Source organism: Colossoma macropomum, unplaced genomic scaffold (genome assembly GCF_904425465.1).
Source record: "Colossoma macropomum unplaced genomic scaffold, Colossoma_macropomum, whole genome shotgun sequence".
NCBI lineage: Eukaryota > Metazoa > Chordata > Actinopteri > Characiformes > Serrasalmidae > Colossoma > Colossoma macropomum.
Window position 1 is genome coordinate 26,405,918 of NW_023494807.1, and position 22,619 is coordinate 26,428,536.

The 22,619-nt window shown below is 38.0% G+C and overlaps 1 protein-coding gene across 1 annotated transcript in view; it reads right to left on the bottom strand.

The window, feature by feature from the left end:
* Positions 1 to 845: 845 nt before the first annotated feature.
* mmp16b (matrix metallopeptidase 16b (membrane-inserted)) overlaps positions 846 to 22,619 on the bottom strand; it is a 37,783-nt gene continuing 16,009 nt past the window's right edge. The window contains exons 2-10 of the mRNA XM_036556664.1: positions 20,760 to 20,908; positions 17,728 to 17,850; positions 13,703 to 14,022; positions 8,955 to 9,116; positions 6,304 to 6,521; positions 5,252 to 5,390; positions 4,807 to 4,957; positions 3,998 to 4,113; positions 846 to 3,481 (exon numbers count right to left, since the gene is read on the bottom strand). Coding sequence (XP_036412557.1) covers positions 3,117 to 3,481; positions 3,998 to 4,113; positions 4,807 to 4,957; positions 5,252 to 5,390; positions 6,304 to 6,521; positions 8,955 to 9,116; positions 13,703 to 14,022; positions 17,728 to 17,850; positions 20,760 to 20,908 — 1,743 coding nt within the window. The 3' untranslated portion in view covers positions 846 to 3,116. The remainder of the gene's footprint in view (positions 3,482 to 3,997; positions 4,114 to 4,806; positions 4,958 to 5,251; positions 5,391 to 6,303; positions 6,522 to 8,954; positions 9,117 to 13,702; positions 14,023 to 17,727; positions 17,851 to 20,759; positions 20,909 to 22,619) is intronic.

Here is a 22,619-nt window from a genome sequence, read left to right on the forward strand (position 1 = left end):
TAAGGGGTCAGTGAGTTTGGCAGAATGGCACTCTGTTTCCAGAATAACAGTCCAGACAGTAAAGACTGCGGAAACAGAAAGAGTAAATCAACACTTTTCACTTGGTCTTCATGCTCACGGTCAAAACGGTTACACTACATGTCTAGTTGTGTCTTGCTTTAACATGTTCTTTGACTGATTTTCATACAGACTCAAACAGGTTTTAGGCCATAAAGTCTGCATATATGAACCTGTGCATTTTACAGTTTTAACCCTTAGAAATTGTAGTTATTGCCAGCGTTAACATAAGCAGGTTGTAATTTTACTAAGGATGCGCCATTATGGGAACTGTGGTCCCAATATCTAATATTTTGTACTGTACAAAAGTCAGAGACCACCCTTCATTTATTACATTTCCAGTCAAAATGGCCATTAAATACAAGTTATTTAACAGGAGCCACATCAACTAAATATAATATCAATTTGCGTCTATGCTTTACCTTTATTACAGCTTCCGTTCTTTTTAGGAGACTTGCTTTCAGTTTTCAAAGAAATCTGCAGGGATATTTTTCCACACCTCCAAATATCAATCTTAGAAGTTGGTTTTGCATTTCCTGCTTCTTATAATCCAAGCAATCCTAAACACATTCAGTTGTTGTGGTGGACAGTCTAAATGTTTTTCTATCTCCTTTTCTCAGTGAGGGCCTCTTTACAGCTACACATCCTTTCAGACCCATAGCGCTGAGTTGTGTTCTCACAGTGGAAGGATGGACAGAAACACCTGTGTCTGTTTTCAGATCTGAAACAGCTTGATTTTCTCCTCTCTCTCAAAAGATGAAAGCTTTAAGTGCTGTTTATCTGATGCATCTCAGTTTTGGTGTCTACCAGGTCTTCCAGGTGGTTGTTAGGAGTCTCAGTTTCTCCGTAGCTTTTAATAATTTTTTGAAGTCCAGTTTTGGAAACTCCTGTTTTTCACTTATTTTCCTCTGATTTTCCTCTTTCTTATACAAGTGGATTAACGTATATCTAAGCTCCTCAGAAATTAATAACTTGTATGTAATAGTTGATTTGACTGGGAATTAAATAACTCAATGGAGGTCTCTGACTTTTGCACAGCACTGTAGGTAGAGACTGGGACTGGAAGTTATTGTTGGGTGCAACAATATTCTTGTTTCGCAGAAAGAAAAAAACTTGCTTGACATTTTTTTCATTCCTTGACATTAAATGATCCAAGATTGAAGACCAGACTTACTATGTAATACATAGTAATTAAGTAATTACATTTGACTTGTTTAGCACAATGAAATAAATAAACTCTCAACTTCTAAGGGTTAACTGTATAATATTGTGACTCTGGTGTGCAATATGGCTTAACTGGGTCTATTACTGCAACTGGATGTACAGGGTGTCCCAAAAAAATTGACATTATTTCATAGTCTAATAACATAGCCAATCCCCCCTTAAATGATCTCAAATTTTAACAAAATGTGTAAAAACTGACCAAGTTTAATTTTTAATGTTTTTTTTCAGGTTGAAGAATGGCGTTCGCTAGAAATGAAAATGCATTTTGTGTGTTAGAATATGCTCGAACACAGTCAAACGGGTGTCCAGCGCACATTTTTGAGAAACTTCAATAAAAATGCACCAACTGGAAAGCAGATTTGGACATGGCACAAAAAATTCAAAGACGAAGGCTGTCTGTGCAGAGCAAAGGGATCTAGACAACCACCAGTATCAGAAGATATTACATTTGTGAAGCTTTGTGAAATCGGTTATAAAATCTACATCCCTCTGAATTTCTTGTTTGAATTTTGATAAATAAATCTTGTATTGTTCAACATGAAGCCTATTTAATTTCGTTTGCCCAGGACATGTAGTGACTCAGAGATTCACATCTCAAATGATGTCAAATTGGGACACCCTGTATTTTAGTTTAGTGTTATGTAGTCATGTATCAAATGTAGTGCACCTCTATACTCATTTCAATGGATCAATGTAGCTACGTGATTATATTATGGACAGTCTATAAGGTCTAAATGGTATTGCAGAATATAATAGGGATTACTCAGGGATCACTCTTCTAGAATTTTACTTAAGGAACATTTGCAAATTTTATGGAAGCCCATACTTCAGTTACTACCCTAATGCTAGTGGCTTCAAACCTTTCAAATGCCAGTTTGAAGATTAAGTACGGTAGCTGGCCCTGACTTGACGTCCTTCATCATACACGTACACAGCGACATTCACACAGGCACACATACACTGTTACACAGAAAAAAAAGAAATTCCATAGATATGTGGTTAAGGCATTCAACGAAATATTGCAGGTAGAGTTTACATCTCTTTGTTGGACAGAGATTGCCATAGCAGTTCTTTTCTGGTTGATTGCCATGAATGACCTTGTAGACAGACGGCTTAAAACCTGAAGATGAATGCACAGTCGATTCACACTCAAACGAAGATCAAGAGGGGGGGTAAACTTCTCGGAATATTAAACATGAGCAAAGTAATCCTCTTTGGAAACAAAGGGCGTATTTGGTTTGGGTATCGGTTCGTCAACATAAATTAATATTCTGGAGGAACATGAGAAGAGTCCACACTTTTTATGTAGTACATACATAAGTAGTTGAGGGATACATCAGTTTGAGCCCATCCTTAAATGACTTGTTCAGAGCTTCTTTGAGAACTGACAAGATAGAGGAGTTCTGAAGTCTCAAAATGGCTTCAGATAGCATCTACACAGCAGCTCCTGAAGAGTGGAGACCATGAGGAGAACATAGCATTCCATCATCATTTCTCTAATTCACCTGATTCTGATTTGACAGAAGTTCTACACCACTTATTTGGCATGCCCCATTCTTTTACGCCAAAAAGTCTTACGGGGATAGATGCATCTTTCCTTTAAACCCACTCCCACACGAATCAGTTGCAGAAGTCCTACACTTCCCCTTTGGAGAGAACCAGTGGCATGTGCCTTGTATTTAAGAAGGTTTCTCAGGTTACAAAATGTCTTGGACCATTTCCTTCTCAAATTTGATAGAAGTTCTAGACCACCCTTTTTGGCAAGTCTCTCATATTTAAGGTAGGTTTCTCAAACCACAAAGAGTTTTGGAATTGGGAATCGGGCCCTTTCCTTTTCAAACCCATTCCTGCATGGAGCGTTTGCAGTACAGTATGTGCCGCTGAGTGTCCTTCCTCTTGACACGGAAGACCGTGTGCAGCAGGACCATCATGCAGAGGGCCAGAACACAGGGGATGGCGATAGCCACTGCTTTCTCAGTGCCGCCCGTGCTCTCCAGCTTGCGGACAATGTCCACGTCATCGTGGTCGTAGTGTGGAGGCTCTTCATCTTGCGGCGGGCCCCAGTCCCAGTCTGGATCTGAGGGGAGACCGTCACAGCCCATGAAGTCCCGCAGGATGGACCTGGGGTAGCCGGGCTCCACCCGCAGCCGATGGTTATTGAACTTCCAGTATTCTTTCCCCTTGTAGAAATATGTGAACCCTGTGGTGGCCAAAAGAAATAAGATATGCTATTAAACCATTGGTTTGGCCAAAAGTGAATTTACACAATTGTCCTCTTACTCCAAATATGGTCAATAAGAAAAGACATCTTTGGTATTCAAAGTTTTGCACTGGAGCTGCAAGGCTAATGTAGCTAACAAGGAATGGAAGTTTATACCCACTAAACATAATTGTGCCAACTACAAGCTTAAATCATTTTGCATATGCCCTAAACTGTATCTAATTAAGTAACAGACCTGCTTATTTGGTTTCTTACACTGTAGGACATAGTGGTATCAATATAATGGACAAAACTGTTTATAGCCCTGTTGCATAGCTATAAACAGTAGTCGTAGTCATCTCAAAATCTAATTTTTATTACTTTTGTCTATTTTCAAAGATAGCAGTACATCACAACAGTATGTGTAAAGCCTCAACACTAGCTCACATATGAAAACAAAAAGTTCTATGATGAATGGTCAGCTGCCACTAAACGAGATGTCTGAGAAGGTCCTACCGTTAGCCTTATCCACGAAGGCACCCTGAGGAGAGTCAGGGATGCCTTTCCATACGGTGATGGGTTTGGGGTAACCAGGGTCCATGCTCCTGATGTCCTCATTGTACCTCCAGTACCTGAGCCAAAATGAAAAGAATCATCTTTTACTTCCATATGAGAAAATATATATATAAAGAAAATCAACTTAATTCAGCAACTTGAACTAATAAGTGCATCAGAACCACAAAATTCACGAGACAACTTTTTTCCACTGTTGATCTGCTGCTGCTCAAACTGTTTGAATGTGTCTGTTTAGAAATCAATGTTTCTCATTTCCATTATAATTCAAATAGTTTATTAACATTTTGACACATAATTGTAGAATTAATTCTTTAGTTTTTTTCTTTTGCTCACAATTTTAGCCATTTTTCTATTACGGTTAAGGAACAAAAATGCCACTTTTGAACACTTTCGTCCAAAATGTTTGGTGGCTGACATTTCAGTGTATCCCTACTGTAAAATACTGTTTCTGATGCTATTTCCTCTGCTTCATATAAATGAAGTAAAACTAGCAGTGGAGTTTCACATAAAGAATTGAAGTACCGAACACTCACATGCACACAAAATGAAAAGAAAAAAACAATAAATTCTACCTATCAATTTATTGCTTTTATCGATAATTATGAATGAGTGGTCTTGGCCCTAATTTAATTAAGAGCAGCTCAAATGAGCAAATGCAACCACTTTTTTCAAAAACACAACTAACTCTTACTCATGAATTAAGTGATATAATAAAGAAACAATTATGCTTCTCAGGCAGTTTTACTGACCTGTCCCCTTTGAAGAAGTAGGTTTTGGCCACATCTTCCCACCATACTGCTGTCTCGATGTTCTGAGTGGGCATGCCATTGCCGAACAGAGAGATATCCTGAGGGTACGTGGGCTGCAGAGTAGTATCTTTGAACACCCAGAAACGGTGACCTTTAGTAAGAAGGAAAAAGAAATCCACCTCGTCAGCAGAGCTTATCAAAAGAAACATGAACCGTGAAATGACTTGAAACAAGTTCTTCTCTTTCAAAGACCAGAGACAGACATAACAACAGACAAATGACTTGCAAAGTAAAATCTATTTCAGTCAGACATTTTAACAAAAAATCAACTGATAAAGTCTGAGAAGATTTTCTATTAATGTGATATAATCTAGGTGTTCAATAGGAAAATGCAATGTTGTTTAAATGAAACAAATGATTCCGAACTCCCAGGATGAGCTCTCACCTTTGAAGAAGACAAACTTGCCCTCACTGTTCTCGTAGACAGCATCGATTTTGGGAGGCAGGCCTTTCCAAAAGTAGCTGATCTGCATGGGGTACCCAGGCACCACTGAGTTATCCCGCACCCTCCAGAACCACTGGTCCTAATCAGAGGCCCATTACGTGCAGGTTAATTCGTGAAGGTTAACACATTTTAATTTGAACACACTGTCAAACATGGGAAGACATTGTTTCAAGGAATTTTATTTTTGTAGTAAAAAATTAAGTTACATTGATTCAAATGATTTGTAATAGATTTCCTTAAATAATATGAATAATAAGCCTTAGCATGGAATAAGCCTGGGATTTTAAGGGATTATCTGAAGTTATTGCTGGTGATAACATGAGGATGTTATAATATTACATATTTCCTGATCGTAGCTCATTGAAACAAGTGTAGAAATTTTGTTTCAAATAGAGACTCTAAATATTCAATCCTTGCCAATGCTATAGTAATAAGTAAAAGTGGAGTCTTATTTTGTGGAAAGAAAAAATGAAAATATTAAATATAAAATACATTGAAAATAAAAAACAGAATTACAGAATCAAACCTTTCACAGAATGTAAACTGAATGTAAATTGTTAACTAATTAGTACATAACTGTAATTAATACTGAAATTTAATTTAAAAATTATGCAATGTAACTCAAAATTATAGCAACGCCATTAATAACTCAACTTTCAAGGATTAAGTTACACAAATTCAAGGTTTCCTAAAAAAAACACTTGAATAAACTAAACCTCACATTTAACTTTACTTTTCCAAATAAAGAGATTATAGTCATGTTTTGGGCGATTATCATAGCTGCTGCACAGATGCTGTAAACATAAAACTTTTTCTATCACCAAAGGATAATTTAAAGCTATGATTAATTTGCCAAACAACTCTCTCTTCAGCAACAAGGAACTAGAACACAAAAACACACTTGACTACTGTCACCACTTTCACTCTTAGTAACAACAAGCAGGGCAAATCAGGTAAATCAGGAGGTCTAGTAAAATTACAGTGTTTCCTACCTTGAAGACAAACAGCTCTTGCCGTAGGAGGGCCAGTGTGTTGAAGCCTCCGTCACAGATGTTGGGCTTGGAGTTGGGGTGGGAGGGTTTGGACCTCTGCGGTGGCCGATGAGGACGACTCTGACGGTCATGCTTTCGGGGGTCTGAGGGAGGGTGCAGGCGAGGAGGCGGGGCTGTTGTAAGCAATCTGGTTGGTTGAGGGTTCTTGTCTGGGGGACCTGGAATCATCACAAGATCACAAAAAGTCCATAAGAAATTTCAGTACTGTAAATTGTGAATAAAACCACAGTGTCCAGCAGCAATCTCTCAATATGTCCACTTGTTATGGGTTGCTAAACAATAAGACCTCAACAATTCTTTTTAGGATCTCAACAAAGGAAAAATAATACAATTTCCACCGCACAGCAATGCACATATTCAGAAACGTAGCATTTATTATGCAATTACATTATACGACTGGATGAAATATAAACATGAATGCACTGGCTTTTCTGTGTGACTTTATTACTTCAGCTGTCCTCTGGCACTTCATTATTATTCAGTTTCTGACCACAGGACCACTGTCGGCTGGATATGTTTGGCTGGCAGACTATTCAGAATTAGTTTAATCCCTTTTCACAGCAGCCATAAAATGTCATTTTTCATAAAAATATCTGACTAATTGATTTCCATTCCACTGGTGGGATGGCCACTAGGAGGCCTGCAGAGAGGAGTTAATATGCATAGTGCTGTTTTTTAACCCAGTCTTTCAATATCAACTAGAACATAGTACATCTAATGGAACATTTACAGACATTTTATTACCTTATAAAATCTATTTTAAGATTTTTTTAAGTGTTTTATGCACCAAAAAAAGTTATAATTCATTTTCAGATGATCATTTTCACTTCTCTTCATTTCTTATAATTAAACAAGCTGTTTTTATTACTGTGCTTTTAAAGGGCCCATATCACCAAAAAATCTTTTTGCCATTTTTTAATATAGTATGTAAACATTGTTAAAACTTTCAAAAGGTACCGGTTGCTCGGCAGCATGGTCTAAGCAGCAAAAACAGCTTGTTTTGAATTCACTTCTTTTATGATGTCAAAACAAACATATTTCCATATATCTGCCTGTTCAGCCTACAGTAGTTTGGCACCACCCAGTCATGTTGAAGTTATGAGGAGTGTTTCAGCCTGGACTTTTTGAACAACACACAATACAGAACAATCAGAACAGAGCTCATTTATATATGTCTGCAACATCTGGAAGGGGACAGTTTGTGAATAAACTAAAATGTTTGCTTGGCAAAGCTATTGCTATGGAACACTAGGTTCTTGGTTGAAAATGTGGTGTTGCTAGGCCATTTGCTATGGTATCCCAGGTGCTTGCTAAGGTGTTTCTAGGCCGTAGATATGATCTCCTAGGTGGTTGCTAATATGTATGTACAAATATGTTCTAGTATGTGAGTCTGTATGTAATGTCTATGAGAGGCAGAGTGACAGACCTTTGCGACACCATTTTCGGCAACTTTAATTTTCTCAACATTCTGCCATTCATTTCTTATGGGAAAAAAATGTGTTTGAACAAAGAATGTGCAAAAACCATATGTGGGATTGACCCCAAAAGCACAAGCATACTATTCCTCTGTAGGCACGTTTGCTTTTTTGCAAAGTTTTGTGGTTCTAGCCTAAAAATTGCAACCTGTGAAAACCTGTACAAAAAAGTGATGAACAGTAAATTGGCTTTATCAAGGCAACTTAAAAACATGCTGTTTAATTCTGAGGGATAAAAAATGGTTGGAAATGGCCATTTAAAAATGGATTATGTTTTTGGTACACAAAACCACACAGACAGCATAACTAAATACAATAAAACAGCAAAAAAAAAATGCTGAATATGCCCTTTAAGACTGGCGTATGTAAATGACCTCTGCTCTGATTGGCTGCCCTGTATTGTGCCTCACTGAAAAAACAGTCCGAGCTGAATTATGGAGCAAACTTTTAATTCTGGACTGAAATCCTCAGGGACAGTGATAAAAATAAACTTCAGCCACTACTTTCGGATGTGCGAATGCTTTGCAAGGCTGAAAATGCTCCATTGGCAGGAACAGCAAAACACTCTGCTGCAGACTGTCTGCAGAAACAACACTGCATCACTTCCACATGACTGGATGGCACAACTGTCGTAGGCTGAATGGACAGTCATATGTAAATGTGTTCGTGGTTGTGACGTCACAGCCATGATGAATTCAAAATGACCTGTTTTTACAACTTAGGACTGGACAGTGTGGACAGCAGTAGTAATAGTAAATCAAACACTTTAATTTCTGGAAAAAGCAAGAACATTGAATTTTTTCATTACATGGGTCCTTTAAATGAGGGGTGTCCAATTTTATCCACAAAGGGCCGGTTTGGGTGCAGGTTTTCATTACATAAAAGAAGAGCACACCTGATTTCATTCGTTTAATCAGTCAGTCTTTAAACAGTTGAGCATGTGTGCTCCTTCTTTGTTGCAATGAAAAACTGCAGCCACTCCGGCCCTTCATGAATAAAATTGGACACCCCTGATTTAATGAATGGTATACTAGAATCATGACATTCATGAAATGACAATGTTTAACAGTGTTAGAATAGCTAGGAATTTCAGTATTATTCAAACTACAACTATACCATATATTTTCTGGATGCCCTGTAGATCATCGTGAGGCAGTTTGAAGCTTTCTGTGTCCATGTACTGGTAAAAGGGAGCCATTATAGCGGTGGGATCATTGGAGTGTTCCAGTCCTAGAGCGTGGCCCAATTCATGTACCGCCACCAGGAACAGGTCATTGCCTACAATAATACAGAAGGACAAGTGAGCAATACGCACACACTCTCTCACACTACTGTGCAAAAGTCAGAGACCACTCTTCATTCATTTAATCTCCAGTCAAAATGGCCATTAAGTACATATTATTCATTTTTCAGGGTGATAAGATTAGATATAAGATAATCCACTTGCATACGAAAGGAGAAAGTCAAAGAAAAATTATTAAAAGCTACAAAGAAAATGGGACTCCTAACAACTGTGCAAGACCTGGAGGACCACCAAAACTGTCCCCTATCAGATAAACAGCACCTTTGACAGATGTGAAAAAATCAGCAGGTGTTTCTTTCAGTCTTCCTACTGTAAGAAGACAACTCAGCGCTGGTCTTTTTACAACAATGGATTGTCCACCCCAGAGTCCAGATCTCAACATTACTAAATGTGTTTAAGATTACTCTGTAGATTTCTTTGAAAAACTGAAAGCAAACTGCTGAAAAGGAATGGGAGCTTTAATACAGGCGAAGCCTGGAAACACCAAACACAGAAAAAATGAATACTGTATTTAGTTGTTGAGGCTTCTGTTAAATATATGTTTTCTGTTTTTTCCTGATGCTGAAACATGAATAACTTATGTTTAATAGCCATTTTGACTGGAAATTAAATAAATGAACGGTCGTGTCTGATACCAGTACTGTATACATACACACCAGATCACTGTAACAGCTGCAAAAGCTGATGCTACTGTGCACGCGACTGCATTTTTCATTGTTTATGTTTTGTAAAATTTGTATAAGCATGAAAAACAGCATCTGGCCTTGTGGGTCAGCAAGTCTTTGTATGTATGTGTGCGTGGGTGACTGCAGTCAGGTATAATCATGTCAGTAATCTCTGGCTACAGCATTTCAGTGCATCGTGCTTGAAGATAATACACAACAGTGAAAAGCCAGGAGCACAGAGGGAGATCACGACATGTGAGTGTGTGTGTGTGAGTGTGTATGTGTGTGTGTGTGTGTGTGTGTGTGTGTGTGTGTCAAGCTGTCCAGTTGGGAGTTGGATGGATCGGCATTCACATCTTAACCTCAGGGAGAATGCTATGCTGCATAACAAGCCATGCGAACATACTAAAAACAGCACATACATATACACATACAACACAGCATGCATCAGCAGACTCATTTGACTCAGTACTTTGCACTCAAGATTGCCTCTGAGTACAGTTTGGCACAACAACACTGTATTTCCTTTTACTCATAATGGCTCGCATTAAATGCAACACATTTCGTGTGCACAATTTTGGCATTATTTGATTATTTGAACGCTATTGTGATTATCATTATTAAATACAATTAGTACATCTTAGTATATAGTCACAGTTTGGCAAAGCACAGCCATACAAGCGAACGAACATTTGATTGATAATTATAAATTACATTTTTATTATCTTGAATTACCTCATTTGTAAGGGAAGAACTGAGCAAATACGAAAATTATTACCATGTGTGATACATGTCCGAACAGAAAAGAAAACACCAGCCTCAACAGGCCTATTTTTGTGATTGTAATAGGCTAAAAAACATTTTGCAGCAATATTTGCCATTCAAATTTACAGTTTGTGATGAATATGAGCCTGACACATTTCTTCAACTTGTTTTAAATGTAGTATAGTTATTTCCTGATGAAAACAAACTGGAACTTAAGTGTACCTCTTAAAAATGAGAACATACAGCCCAATATACAGACTTAAGATTTAAACACATTTTAACACTTTTAAAGAAAGAAATTTATTTTTTATATATATATATATATATATATATATATATATATATGTTTTAAAGTTTTCAGTATCTTGAAAACTATTATGAAAAATATTATGAAATATATAATGAAACTACTTGTATACAGAACGTGCACCATGTTTCTATATTCTGGAAAGTGCTGTCAAACTTATTTTGCTAGGACATCAAGTAGCACTGTGTGACTCTGAACTAGGTCTGGGCAATATCCAAAAATAATTAGCATGATATTGTCTTATCATTGAAAATTGGGATTACCCCCATAAAAGCCCACCCCAAAAACACACAGACTGCAAAGCACACAGCACGCTGCACAAATAGATGCACACTTACAATTAAAGTGAAAGCACTTCTACAATTTATACATTTCATGCAGACTGGAATACACATTTCCTCAGAGGGGAACACTCTTATATTACTAATGATTTCTGTGAACTACAAAATACAAAAATACATACTCTGCAAGTATAGTAAATTGTAGTATTGTAGTAAAACTCTTATTATATTGCTTTATTTTTTTCTCTGTGGTCTCTAGGTAGATACAGCCAAGATAATTCTCCCATCGATCAAGACTTCAGGAGCTGAACTGAGGCCTAATATATCAGACTGTTGCAGAAATAATGCAGTGTACAAACTTGAACACTCATCAGATGACTCATCTACTGATGCCGCACAGGACTGTTATGATAACAACAGAAAAAACAGTACCATTCTAGGCACACAGTGCTGAAAAATCCAGCTCTAGTAATCCAGTCATTGATGTTTAATCTGGGCCACACAAACAGCTGCCTGGCTCCACATATAGAAAGTGGAGCAGTATATGGTCCATATGGACAGCAGTGTGGAACCCTATAAAGGCCAGTTAATCGGTGGTGGTATTATGCGGGGCACGTGCAGCGATAAAGAGGACAACAAAAGCAGACAGTGAGTGTGTCTGAGCGCAATCGGGCCAGCAGACAGCAGGATAGAGCAAGCGGAGCTGCCAGTATTCATTAGGGGTGTGGCGGAGGTGCTCAGCGTTGGCAGGAGAGCATCTTAAAAGCCCTCCGTGTCCAGCTTGATTCACGTTATTAAAGCTGAGTGCCTCAGAGTGCAACTCATGGCAAAGTGAAGGATCTGATTACCCCTCGGCTAATGGATGCTCATTGCAAACTCGACGTGTCAAGCAACACCACACACACAAACACACACACACACACACACACGCTCCAACTTTCGCCCACAAAAACACAAACAGACATGGAGTTAACAAAATCACAAACAAAAACAGCACAGCTCATTAAAAAACAAATTAATCATCGCATGCAAATGAAGTGATTATGCAAATCAGTGAAATTACGCAAAATGTTGCTGCTTTTAGCTTTGACACCACACATTTTTGTGACTCAGAAGTACAGAAAAAAAATCCCGACGGTTTAAATGCATCACAGTGTTGTTCAGCACAGGCAAAAACCTTATCATGATATAGTTTGCTGTATCATTCAATGTCATTAATTATTTGTAATTATTAGTTACACTTCCTCAGATGGGAACCCTCAGGGTCTTATAGTCCTAATGATTTCTGTGAACTAAAAATGACATGTCTCTAATTTAGTTCATTTTCATTCAATAGAATAATCAGGCTTGTTGTATTTAAGCTCTGCAGGTTTTATAGTAAATCTCTAAATCTCTAATTTATAGAAAATTGATTTCATTTTTAATTAATGCTGTTCTATAACCCAAACTGGCCATTGTTTATTCAAAATATGCAAGACTTCAACAGCAAAATACAGGCACTTGTAGTAGACCTTGAAATATTACATGAATACTTGAAATATTCAAAATGTAAATGTCCCCAGGAGCTCAATCTTTTAAACCTACCTATTTGCTTGAACTAGACACCTGTCATCCTTTCTTTGCTGCAAGTTCATTAATTCTTGGGCTCAATTTCTGCTGAGTTGACGTTAAGTGTTTATTTTGGTTACATTATGTAGAATTGAGGTGTAACCACTGTCCCATAGATTGTTGTTGGGGTAGGAGAGTAGCACAATAATAGTTTTGTGGGCCGAATAGGATTGTGTCGTGGGCCTGATCTGGCCCTTGGGCCTGGTGTTTGACACATGGGCTCTAGATCTTCTGGAAGTTCTAGACACATCACTGAATGTGAATATGAGCCGTAGTCTAAACAGGTTTCAATCAGTTGTTAGAAATGGAAAACAGTGGCAGCTCTATGCCAAGACTCTTTACTAAGTCACTGTAAAACTGATCATGTAATAATTTACAAGTTTCAAATAAAATTTGGAATGTCTTTTACAGGCTCCAAATGTCCACGTTTAATTCAAAATGGCCAAAAAACTGTTCCTGTTAGCTTAGCACTAACATCCACAGGGGTGCTAGCAAAAATTAGCATTCCTATAGAGGTGTTTTTTTGTCCTTGTTTGTGACCAGGTTTTGGCATTCATATCCAAAAGGCCTAGCTCTAATAATCACAGTTCACCACTGCATTTCCTAATGGTCAGTTTTACATCAGAATAGTATTTAACCTTAAAGAGAAGACATCTGATTTAAGAAAATGAGATTTTAAGAAAGAGTTCCACATTGCCAAGGATGTTTTTTTGCACAGCTTCCTCTTGTTTTGAGACGTTTTCCTCAAACTTATAGTCTTTTTATTCTCCATAACTTCAACACTATAAATACTTTGCAGAAAAACATTTGTATTGAAAAAAATTATTAACAATTACAATCATATTATCACCATATTATCAACATATTACTACTCGTCCTTGAGACAAACAACAATCTCAATACAAACAAAAAAATATGTAAAAAAACACCCTAACCTGCCGTTCTCTCACCATCATGGTTGGGGTTGCCCAGGGTCCAGGGTTCGTCGGAGTCAAAGTGTGTGTCGCCTCCTATCCCAGGCCCGGGAAAATAGGCGTGGGCCAGGAAGCCTCCTTCTCCATCAAAAGGAGAGCTGTCACCATGGAAACCAGATGCGAAGATGATGGTGATGTCCACATCCCGCTTCCCGCTCTCCAGAGCGCTATAGGGGACAGCCTCGAAGTTCAGTGGCGTGACGCCCTGCCACACATCGAAAGCCCGTCTGATGGCCTCATGGGTCTCCCGAGCCCCCACCTTAGGGGTCACATTCTTTATGCTGAAGAGAGAAAGCATCAGATACTGGCTATTAATGGTGGAAAAATGCATCAATCAAGGTGATGATCAAACTGCATGAACTTTGGAATTTTAGAATCGATTGTAAATGATTATAATAATTGTAATTGATTATAATAATGAATTACCTTCCATTCTATAAATAATAATAACTAAAGTATGCACTCATTTTTGGCCAGTAATAAAACAGTGTGTCAAATTTATTCTGTGATCTATATTCCACTCCGGTGTACATTTTTAGGTCATTTCAAAAAATAATTCTGAATTGTACAAAAATGATAAAATCTAATCAAATCACAATGAAATCTGAGATTTCATCATGCCATGTTTTTTTCCTAAATAATCATAACTGAATCAAATCATTGTGAGATTCTTCTCCTGACATTTTTGCTGGTCAAAACCCAAACAGAGTGGAGAACTAATACAAATGAGCCACACTTATGTGTTGTGAAATGTAGTAATATGAAACACCCATAAACATGCCTCCATCATGTTTACAATGCCAACATGCTGACAATGATCCACGACCTAAATAATACGTGGTCAGCGGTGGCCCTCTGGTGGTCCCTTTCCATTGATGGATGTCATAGAGGAGGGCTGATAAACTGTGCATAATAATAGACTGGCTACAGTCTGTAATTGTAGATCCTCAAAGTGCACTTATATGGCTGGTGTTTGTGATAAAATGGCCTATGAACAGAGATACAAAGTAGGTGGAGTTAATAAACTCAGTGCATATATGTGTATTCTTTCACTTGGTCTTTTGAAACCTAATGTTGTTGTACAGTACTGTGCAAATCAGACCACCCTTACATTAATTTAATTTTCAGTCCAAATAGCCATAAAGTAAAGTTATTCATTTTCAGGAGATCTTTCTGAGGTAGATATAAGAGGGAAAGTCAAAGGAAAATAAGTGAATAAGCAGGAGTTCCAAAAGTGGAGTTCAAACAATGATTAAAAGCTGATTCTTTTTAAAAGAAAATGGGACTCCTAACAACTGTGCAAGACCTGATAGACACCAAAACTGTCCTCATCAGATAAACAGCACTTAAAGCTTTCATCTTTGAGAGAGAGGAGAAAATCAAACTGCTTCAGGTCTGAAAACATCCGCAGGTGTTTCTGTCCATCCTTCCACTGTGAGAAGATAACTCAGCGCTATGGGTCTGAAAGGATGTGTAGCTATCAAGAAGCCTCAATGAGAACAGGAATAGAAAACTTGCAAATCAAACAAAAAAGCTGCTGGTTAATTAATTTATGATTAATATATATAATTTAATATAATTTATATTTAAGGGACATTTTGATTAGAAGTTAAATGAAGGGTGGTCTCTGACTGTTGCACAGTACTGTACAATCCCTGTTGCTGATTTGCTGAGATCGTGCTTATGGCTAATATCGACCTGGCAGCCCCAGCATCATAGACCCTCATGCACTTCAGGGCTTTTGCATTTCAATTTCATATGACTTACAGTTGTACCATTAGGGAGCAATTTAACAAGCTCTAAATCCAGATAAATAACCTACATCCTAATTACATCCACACAGAACGAGCCAATCTGAGAATGATCAATAAGTGTGCCACTGCAGAGTAGGTCACTCAGATAGAATATGACCAGGGCTGGTATTGCATCTTACCACTGCTTTAAAACAGAACGCAGGGCATTGATTTTTTGCTGCTGACCCAGGACCGGCTGCCTCTTTCCAAATCTTTATTCTAATCATTATAAAAGTAACCAGGAAGTTGGACTGGAATAGCCCAAGGCCGACCTCTATATACACCCAACAGGAGCCATTAAGAAGATGGACTGCCACGTAAAATGAGAAAACAACTCAGAAACAGGATAGGAGTCTTTTTTTCTGCCCGCATTTCCGAAAGCTCAAAAGTGAACTCTCCGAAGTGGCCCTTCCATGGACGGCAGATTTGCTGAACTTTGCACATTAAAGTCTTTATCTCTCGCTGACAGACAGAAAGAAACAGAAAATCTCCTTTGGCTCCTCCATTCACTTCTCGCTCTTTAGAGACCTGTCAGCAGACCGTTCCCGCCTGACAGGCCTGGGCCTCATTTACATTCCATTTGCATAGTTGTCCCATCAATTAAAAAAATGGATTTGAATAAATCATTTCCGTTATCACCTGCTGTAACCAGGCAATTCTAAATTGAGGTGAGAACACCTATTTCCTCCCAGCCCTTCAGAGCGTAATCTCCAGGAAATTAAAACAGGTTCCTTGAAGGTTAAAGAGTCAATATTCCAGGTTATTTTATGCTTCACTATGTCTCCATTGCAGTGTGAGACGTGGGGCAGAAGAGCTGAAGTTTTTTCTGACCGCTGGTTTGTATGTGTGTCTGTCCTAACTACTCTGGAGAACAGTTTGTCAAGACTCTATTTCTGGCCTTTACCACTAAGCACTTAGCATTAATAGTGCTTTCAAGAGGTCTTGATTTTATCAGAAACACTATTTTTCCCACCAGGAAGCACCACATGAACACAATACAAGAACAGATAATAAAGTTTTCTAAACCGACTTTTCCTTCTGGTTCGGCGGTGGGCCGCTGGAGCCTATCCCAGTGGTCATTTGGCGAAAGTCAGGATACGCCCTGGATAGGTCGCCAGTCCATCGCAGGGCAGGCAGACAGACATATACATCCAAACACACACACTCACACCTAGGGGCAATTTAGCCTGTCCAATTGGCATGACTGCATGTCTTTGGACTGTGGGAGGAAACCGGAGTATCGGGAAGAAAAATATTTGCACTGGAACATGGAAACGGGACATCTGAGATGTGGAGTAAAGCTTTATGAACTTTTGAGTCTAAATTAGTAACTGGGATTACTTGGATTGTGTGAAGCAACAACCAATCTCTACAGCTGAACTTTCAGTTTTGGAGTTTTTTGTGTAATTTTCTGTGTAATTTTCTGTTTTCTGCTTTTTCCTGACACTCAAAAATAAATTAATTGTACTTATCTGCCATTTGGCTGGAAATTAAATAAGTGAAATGGTGGCCTCTGAATTTTACAAAGCACTGTCTACATCTTTACCTCATTCACACATAAAAACTTCCCCTGTTATTTGTTATATTTCTGACACAAACCACATATGACCACCTGGGCGATCAAATTCCTCCTCAGAGAAGCGTTCACATCTCATTTGCAATTTAAAGTGGTATCTCTTCTGATCCAGAAACTATTTACAGGGGGTCCGGAACCTCCCTTGGAGCCCCTGAATGTCTCAAATTCAAAATTCTGGGGGGTTCCTGAAAATGAAGTTATGCTGTCCGTTAGAAAAAAATAGACACTCCAATACAAATTCAGGGAAAGGTCATTGTTTAGCTACTTCACTCACCAATCGGCGAACTTCTACCTTTGGTATACTTAACTAAATAGAGATGCTGCACTGGTGTGCCTCTGGGTGGCGCTGTAGCGAATTGGTTCACTCAGTTGGTCCTTCATAGCTAAGAAAGACTTTACAATGCCGTAACATATTCATATACAAGGGGGTATGTCGCACACAAATCTGGCCCATACATACTTCAGTGGTCAGCCTATGCATCTATGCTGGAATGGGACAATGGCCTCCAGAAATAAGGACAGAGACCACCATTCTCTAAGCTCATGTAAGTTTAACAGTCTCTAAACCAGACAGAGCATGACTGTTGTAACACTGTCTTTATGGATCTCTCGCTCACCTGTACGTAATGTGCGTGCGCTGCCACTTTTGACCAGTGAGCGCATAGCGTCGTTTCCGCGAACGCGAGCTATAAGAACTCCTGACCTGATCTGGGACTCCACATCTCGGCTTCTTCATCCAGCTGTGAGGGGAAAAAACACCACGAAAACAAATTGAAGTGTGACACTCCAAAGACCAGCGTGTCAGACAATGCAAATCAATTATCTGGCACCACTATGTGACACCTAATGATTGGTGTACAATGTCAATAAGAGCTAATAAAGTAGAACCTCTTTTCTGGCATCTAAGCTACGGAGTTCATATGCTGATTCTTCTCATTCAGGAATACACAGAATATTCAAAAATTGTGTTATTAAAATACAACTATTCTGGTACACAAACAGGCCAAGATTTTAAAATTTGGTTTTACATTATAGTTTTTTGAACACTGGAGCTGAATTCAAATGTATAAGACATGTATAACTGTATATAACAAATAAGAAGGGGCTTATAACAAAAAAACAAGAAAAAAAACTATTTTTCCTTATTCATATATGAAACCTGCATCCTGTTTAGGGGCAAAAGTTGAAATACAGAAAAAAATCCCAGTGAAGTGAACAGAGTAATTTTATTCTTAAGCTTAAAGCCTCCATCTTGAGGCTGTCTGAACCTGAAAATGCTCTCACACTCACAAATGGACTGTCAACTCTTGTCTCTTTTTGCAGGGGTGCAAATTTAGTCTGACAAGTTGGCGGAGAACCAACGTCAGGAGTCAATACAGTCATGTGCTAAAGTTTGAGTGGCCAAGTTCCATGTTTTGTTGATTTTCTAAGTGACAGAAATAGCACATCCTCTACAGAGAACACACTTCTGCAAATTTCAATGCACAAAAAATAAAAACATAAAATGAGGCCTGTGCAAAAGTTATAGTGCATTTTCTAAGGTATGTTTTGGTTATTTCCAATATATTAAACTCAGCAAATAAATAGAAATTATCAAGTAAATGTAGCAAAAAACACCAGATTTTAGTTTTTCTTGTTAAAACCTAATTTCACCTAGAAAATCATCAAAACATGTAATTTGACCAGAGGAGTTCAATCTGTTGCACACGACTGTAGCTTACATGGAGCAATTTAAACATAAAACTGGGTAAACAATGTACGCCTGCCATTACACTATATTGTTTTCGCATCCTTTTACGCCAAAATATTAAAAACACAAACACAAATAATATAGCTATCCTACATATACAAAGATTTTAGAGATTACATTTTGTTGCCAATTACAATGTTTTTTCTTACTGCATTGGTATTGACATAATTGCACTGAGTCACTAATAAAATGTATTGTATGATCTGCATTATAAATATTCTAGCAAACTAAATAAAAGAAAGTCTTTTTTGGCTTAAGTAAATTTTTTTAAATGTAATTGACAGCTACATAATAATTGATATTTGACAGCTATTTTGCAAATCAGCTATGTACTTTTTTCAACAACCATTCCATGACCCCTAAAATGATCTTGCACAATTTCAAAAAGTGGGGAAGACATGCTCCACATCCCTCTGAATTTGCACCAGTGCTTCCTTGCTTGAATCAGTTTGGCACCCTCATCTACATCACCAGCAGGTATAGATAAAAGCACTGACACTATGGCTTAAACATGTCAGATAAGTCACCTCATGAACACTGTATCTGATATCATCTACATACGACTTGCTACAGAAGAATTTGTCTATTTAAACAATCGGGTCCCGATGTTCTGCACCAGTTTCAGGCACAAATGGGACTCATAACATGGAACTGACAATGACAACATCTCTGTCGTACTCATCACTCAAACTGCAGTTCAGTATTTTGGCACTGCTTGTTTAATAATGCAAGCTGCGTCTGATAGACAGAACAGTCTACATGGATTTGTTTGTGGAAGCCACTGGAAGCACATCCCATGGACCCCTGCTGAAGCCAGGCTTCAATACGAATCAATGGCAGATTCAAATTCATGTTTTTTGTGAAGCCAAGATCAACGTTTATTGGATGCTTTTACAATGTCATTTTGGGTCCCGCTCGAACACTAGGCTTCACTAGGAGTCTCACACCTGGAAGCTCAGCTTCTGTATGTGATGACCGGTGGAGACTGGTGGAGCAGGATTTTGAAACGAGCTGCCAATACCAATTTGTGAATGTGTGATTAAGCAGCTACAGCTGCTTTTTAAAGAGACACTGCTGATGTTGTCAACCTGATTTTAGAGGAACAACAGATATAATAGATAAATGCAAAATAGATCAAAACAGACATTTAAAAGCTTGGAATCAATGTTTTCAATAGAATAAAACCCAATCGGTTGCAGTTAAATGTATAAAATGAATCTAATATGTTGGTCCTGTGCACTTTCATAGGTTTAAAATGATTAGTAGGAAACAGAGAATCTGAAAAAAGAAAAAATAAACCAAGAAGAAAATCAGTGCCATGTCCTGAATTATATCAATTAATATTCACAATGGCTTGCGTGCCCAAAGTGGTGAGCAAATCTCGAGGCAGATAACTTGACAGAAAATAAATCAAAACATATAATTACATTATATTAATTACTAGCATTTATTCATATTTACATTACATTATATTAATTACTAGCATTTATTCATAATCCAAGAATAATACCAAGAATAACTGAAATATTCAATAAAACTATGTTTTTATGTTTTAGTGTCTAGTTTCTAATATTTCGATCTACATCTTCTAAGAACCTTAATATGACCAAAGATTCCAAAGTTTTGAACTGTACTTTATTAGTAATTTTTTACCAATAGATTATCTCCACCTGTGTGTCAGAAAGCATCAGCTGCCACTGATTATGAGCATAAATTGTGGTGGCATCAAGGCATATTCTGATGCATCTGTGCTTGTAGGTACATCTGGCTCTCTGAGCTCTAATGAAGGTAAACATTTGATGATTTATTGCTGGAAGGCCTACATTATTGATTAGAATCAGCACATTCACAGCAACACGTCTGAGTGCCTTAGGACAGTGTGTGTCTGTGTTTACTCACGCTATAGTGTTCTGGTCTAAACTGCCTGTGATATTAAGACCGTAGATGCGCTGCATGGCAGCAATGGCCGAATGCACGGTCTGGGCTGAGCGCAGGACAGCCATGTAGGGTTCAGTATGCTGGAGGTAGCCATACCTCTCTAACCAAGCCTGGCAAATAAAGAAAAGAGAAAAAGTGTCAGATGAAACATTCACATCTCAATGTTATATTTACTGCCTCAATATTGAAAAGAAACATTGATTAAACTCCACTTAAATTCAGCTTGATTAAATTCAACAATTATTCAATTATTCAAAGTGTTGTCCAACCTAGAGTGAGATAACAACTTAACCTGAAGAGGGCAGCAGTTCACTTAGGCCCAATCCCATTTTACCCCTTGCCCCTACCACTTAGCCCTTAGCCCTCTGTTTTGCGCGTTCACGTATAGGGTTAGGGTGTCCCAATTTTTGTTGAGATAGAGAGGTAGGGCTAAGTGTTAGGGCTACATGGCCCTCCAAACTGAGGTTTTTCAGAGACTCACTCCAAACGGCTGCGTGAGTGACCAAAGAAATCCACAAATGTAAGTATTTTCTGCGTTAGAAAATTACGATAACCATTCTATTATCTTAGTTTAATGTCCTTTCAATGTATTATGGTCGTTTTTTTCGTAAAAAGCATGAAAAATCGCTAATAGCATGCTAATGTCTCAGTAGCTGGCTAGCTAATTTTCCCATTCCACCTTAAATAGTCCAGCAGTATTGACGCCTGAAGCTCCAGAATGTAACTGCTGCACCATTTAAAGGTAGAACGGAAAAATTTGAACAAGAAGCTGATGAATATCTGACTTCAGCTTTATATCACCAACGAATTAGCAGTGGGCGATGATAAATAACTGTCATATCCCCCTCTTTGAAGGCATATGATGCCCTAATCGTAACTAAAGCACAGCAGTGAGGTTGCTTAACTTTTCCCTTCTCTGCTATCACTGAAGACGGGCCAGGTCGCCTACAGAGCACTGCTAGTAGCCTGTTAATGAAGCAATGTTTTATTTTTTTTTAATTTGAGGGTTGTCCCAAGGGGTAGGGGTAAAAAAAGAAATTAGATTGGGCCTTAGTGTCATACCTTTGTGAGCAGATAGTAAAAGAAAAAGAACAGTTATGGCTGAAAGTTAAATAAAGTCTGGGATCATTTTTTTAAATGAAGGATAAAGTAGTCAACATATGCAAGTCGTATCTTTCCACAGAAGCATAACATGACCTTCAACCACTGGAAAAGAAAACGTCAATTTTGAAGCAGAAAAACGGTCAGTAAACATTAGCTTTCCCTTCATGTTTGTGTTCTGATAAACCAAACTCCATCCTGAGAACATGCAGTTCACACTGTAAGTGATTTGACAGAAACAGCTAACATTACTCTTACAAACATCACTCAAGCTCCTCATGTTCAATCACTACCACCATTCTAAGCCATATTAGTTTCTGTTCATTAAAAAATATATAAAAAATATACCAGCTACTTCTAAACATTTGGCAGCCCATCCTGTCAAAGTGCTATATACATCAGGTAGCTAACTATGTACAACTGGTTAATTAGCTTAAAAAACACATTTCGCTAGCCATTATGACATGAAAATGAAAAATGCCATCCCTTCGTCCTGGAAACCTGTTCACACAGAGCTCATGAACTAGCACATTGCCAAACATTTTATTGTTACAGTTTTACACATTTACAGACAATATTTAAGCCAATTATTTAAGTATTAGTCAGTTAATTCATATTAATAACTAAATATCAAAATGTTTACTATTTGCAGCCCTAACGTTTATATATAGAATATGACCACCACCATCATAACCCCCCGAAATGCCTGCCAGGTATATT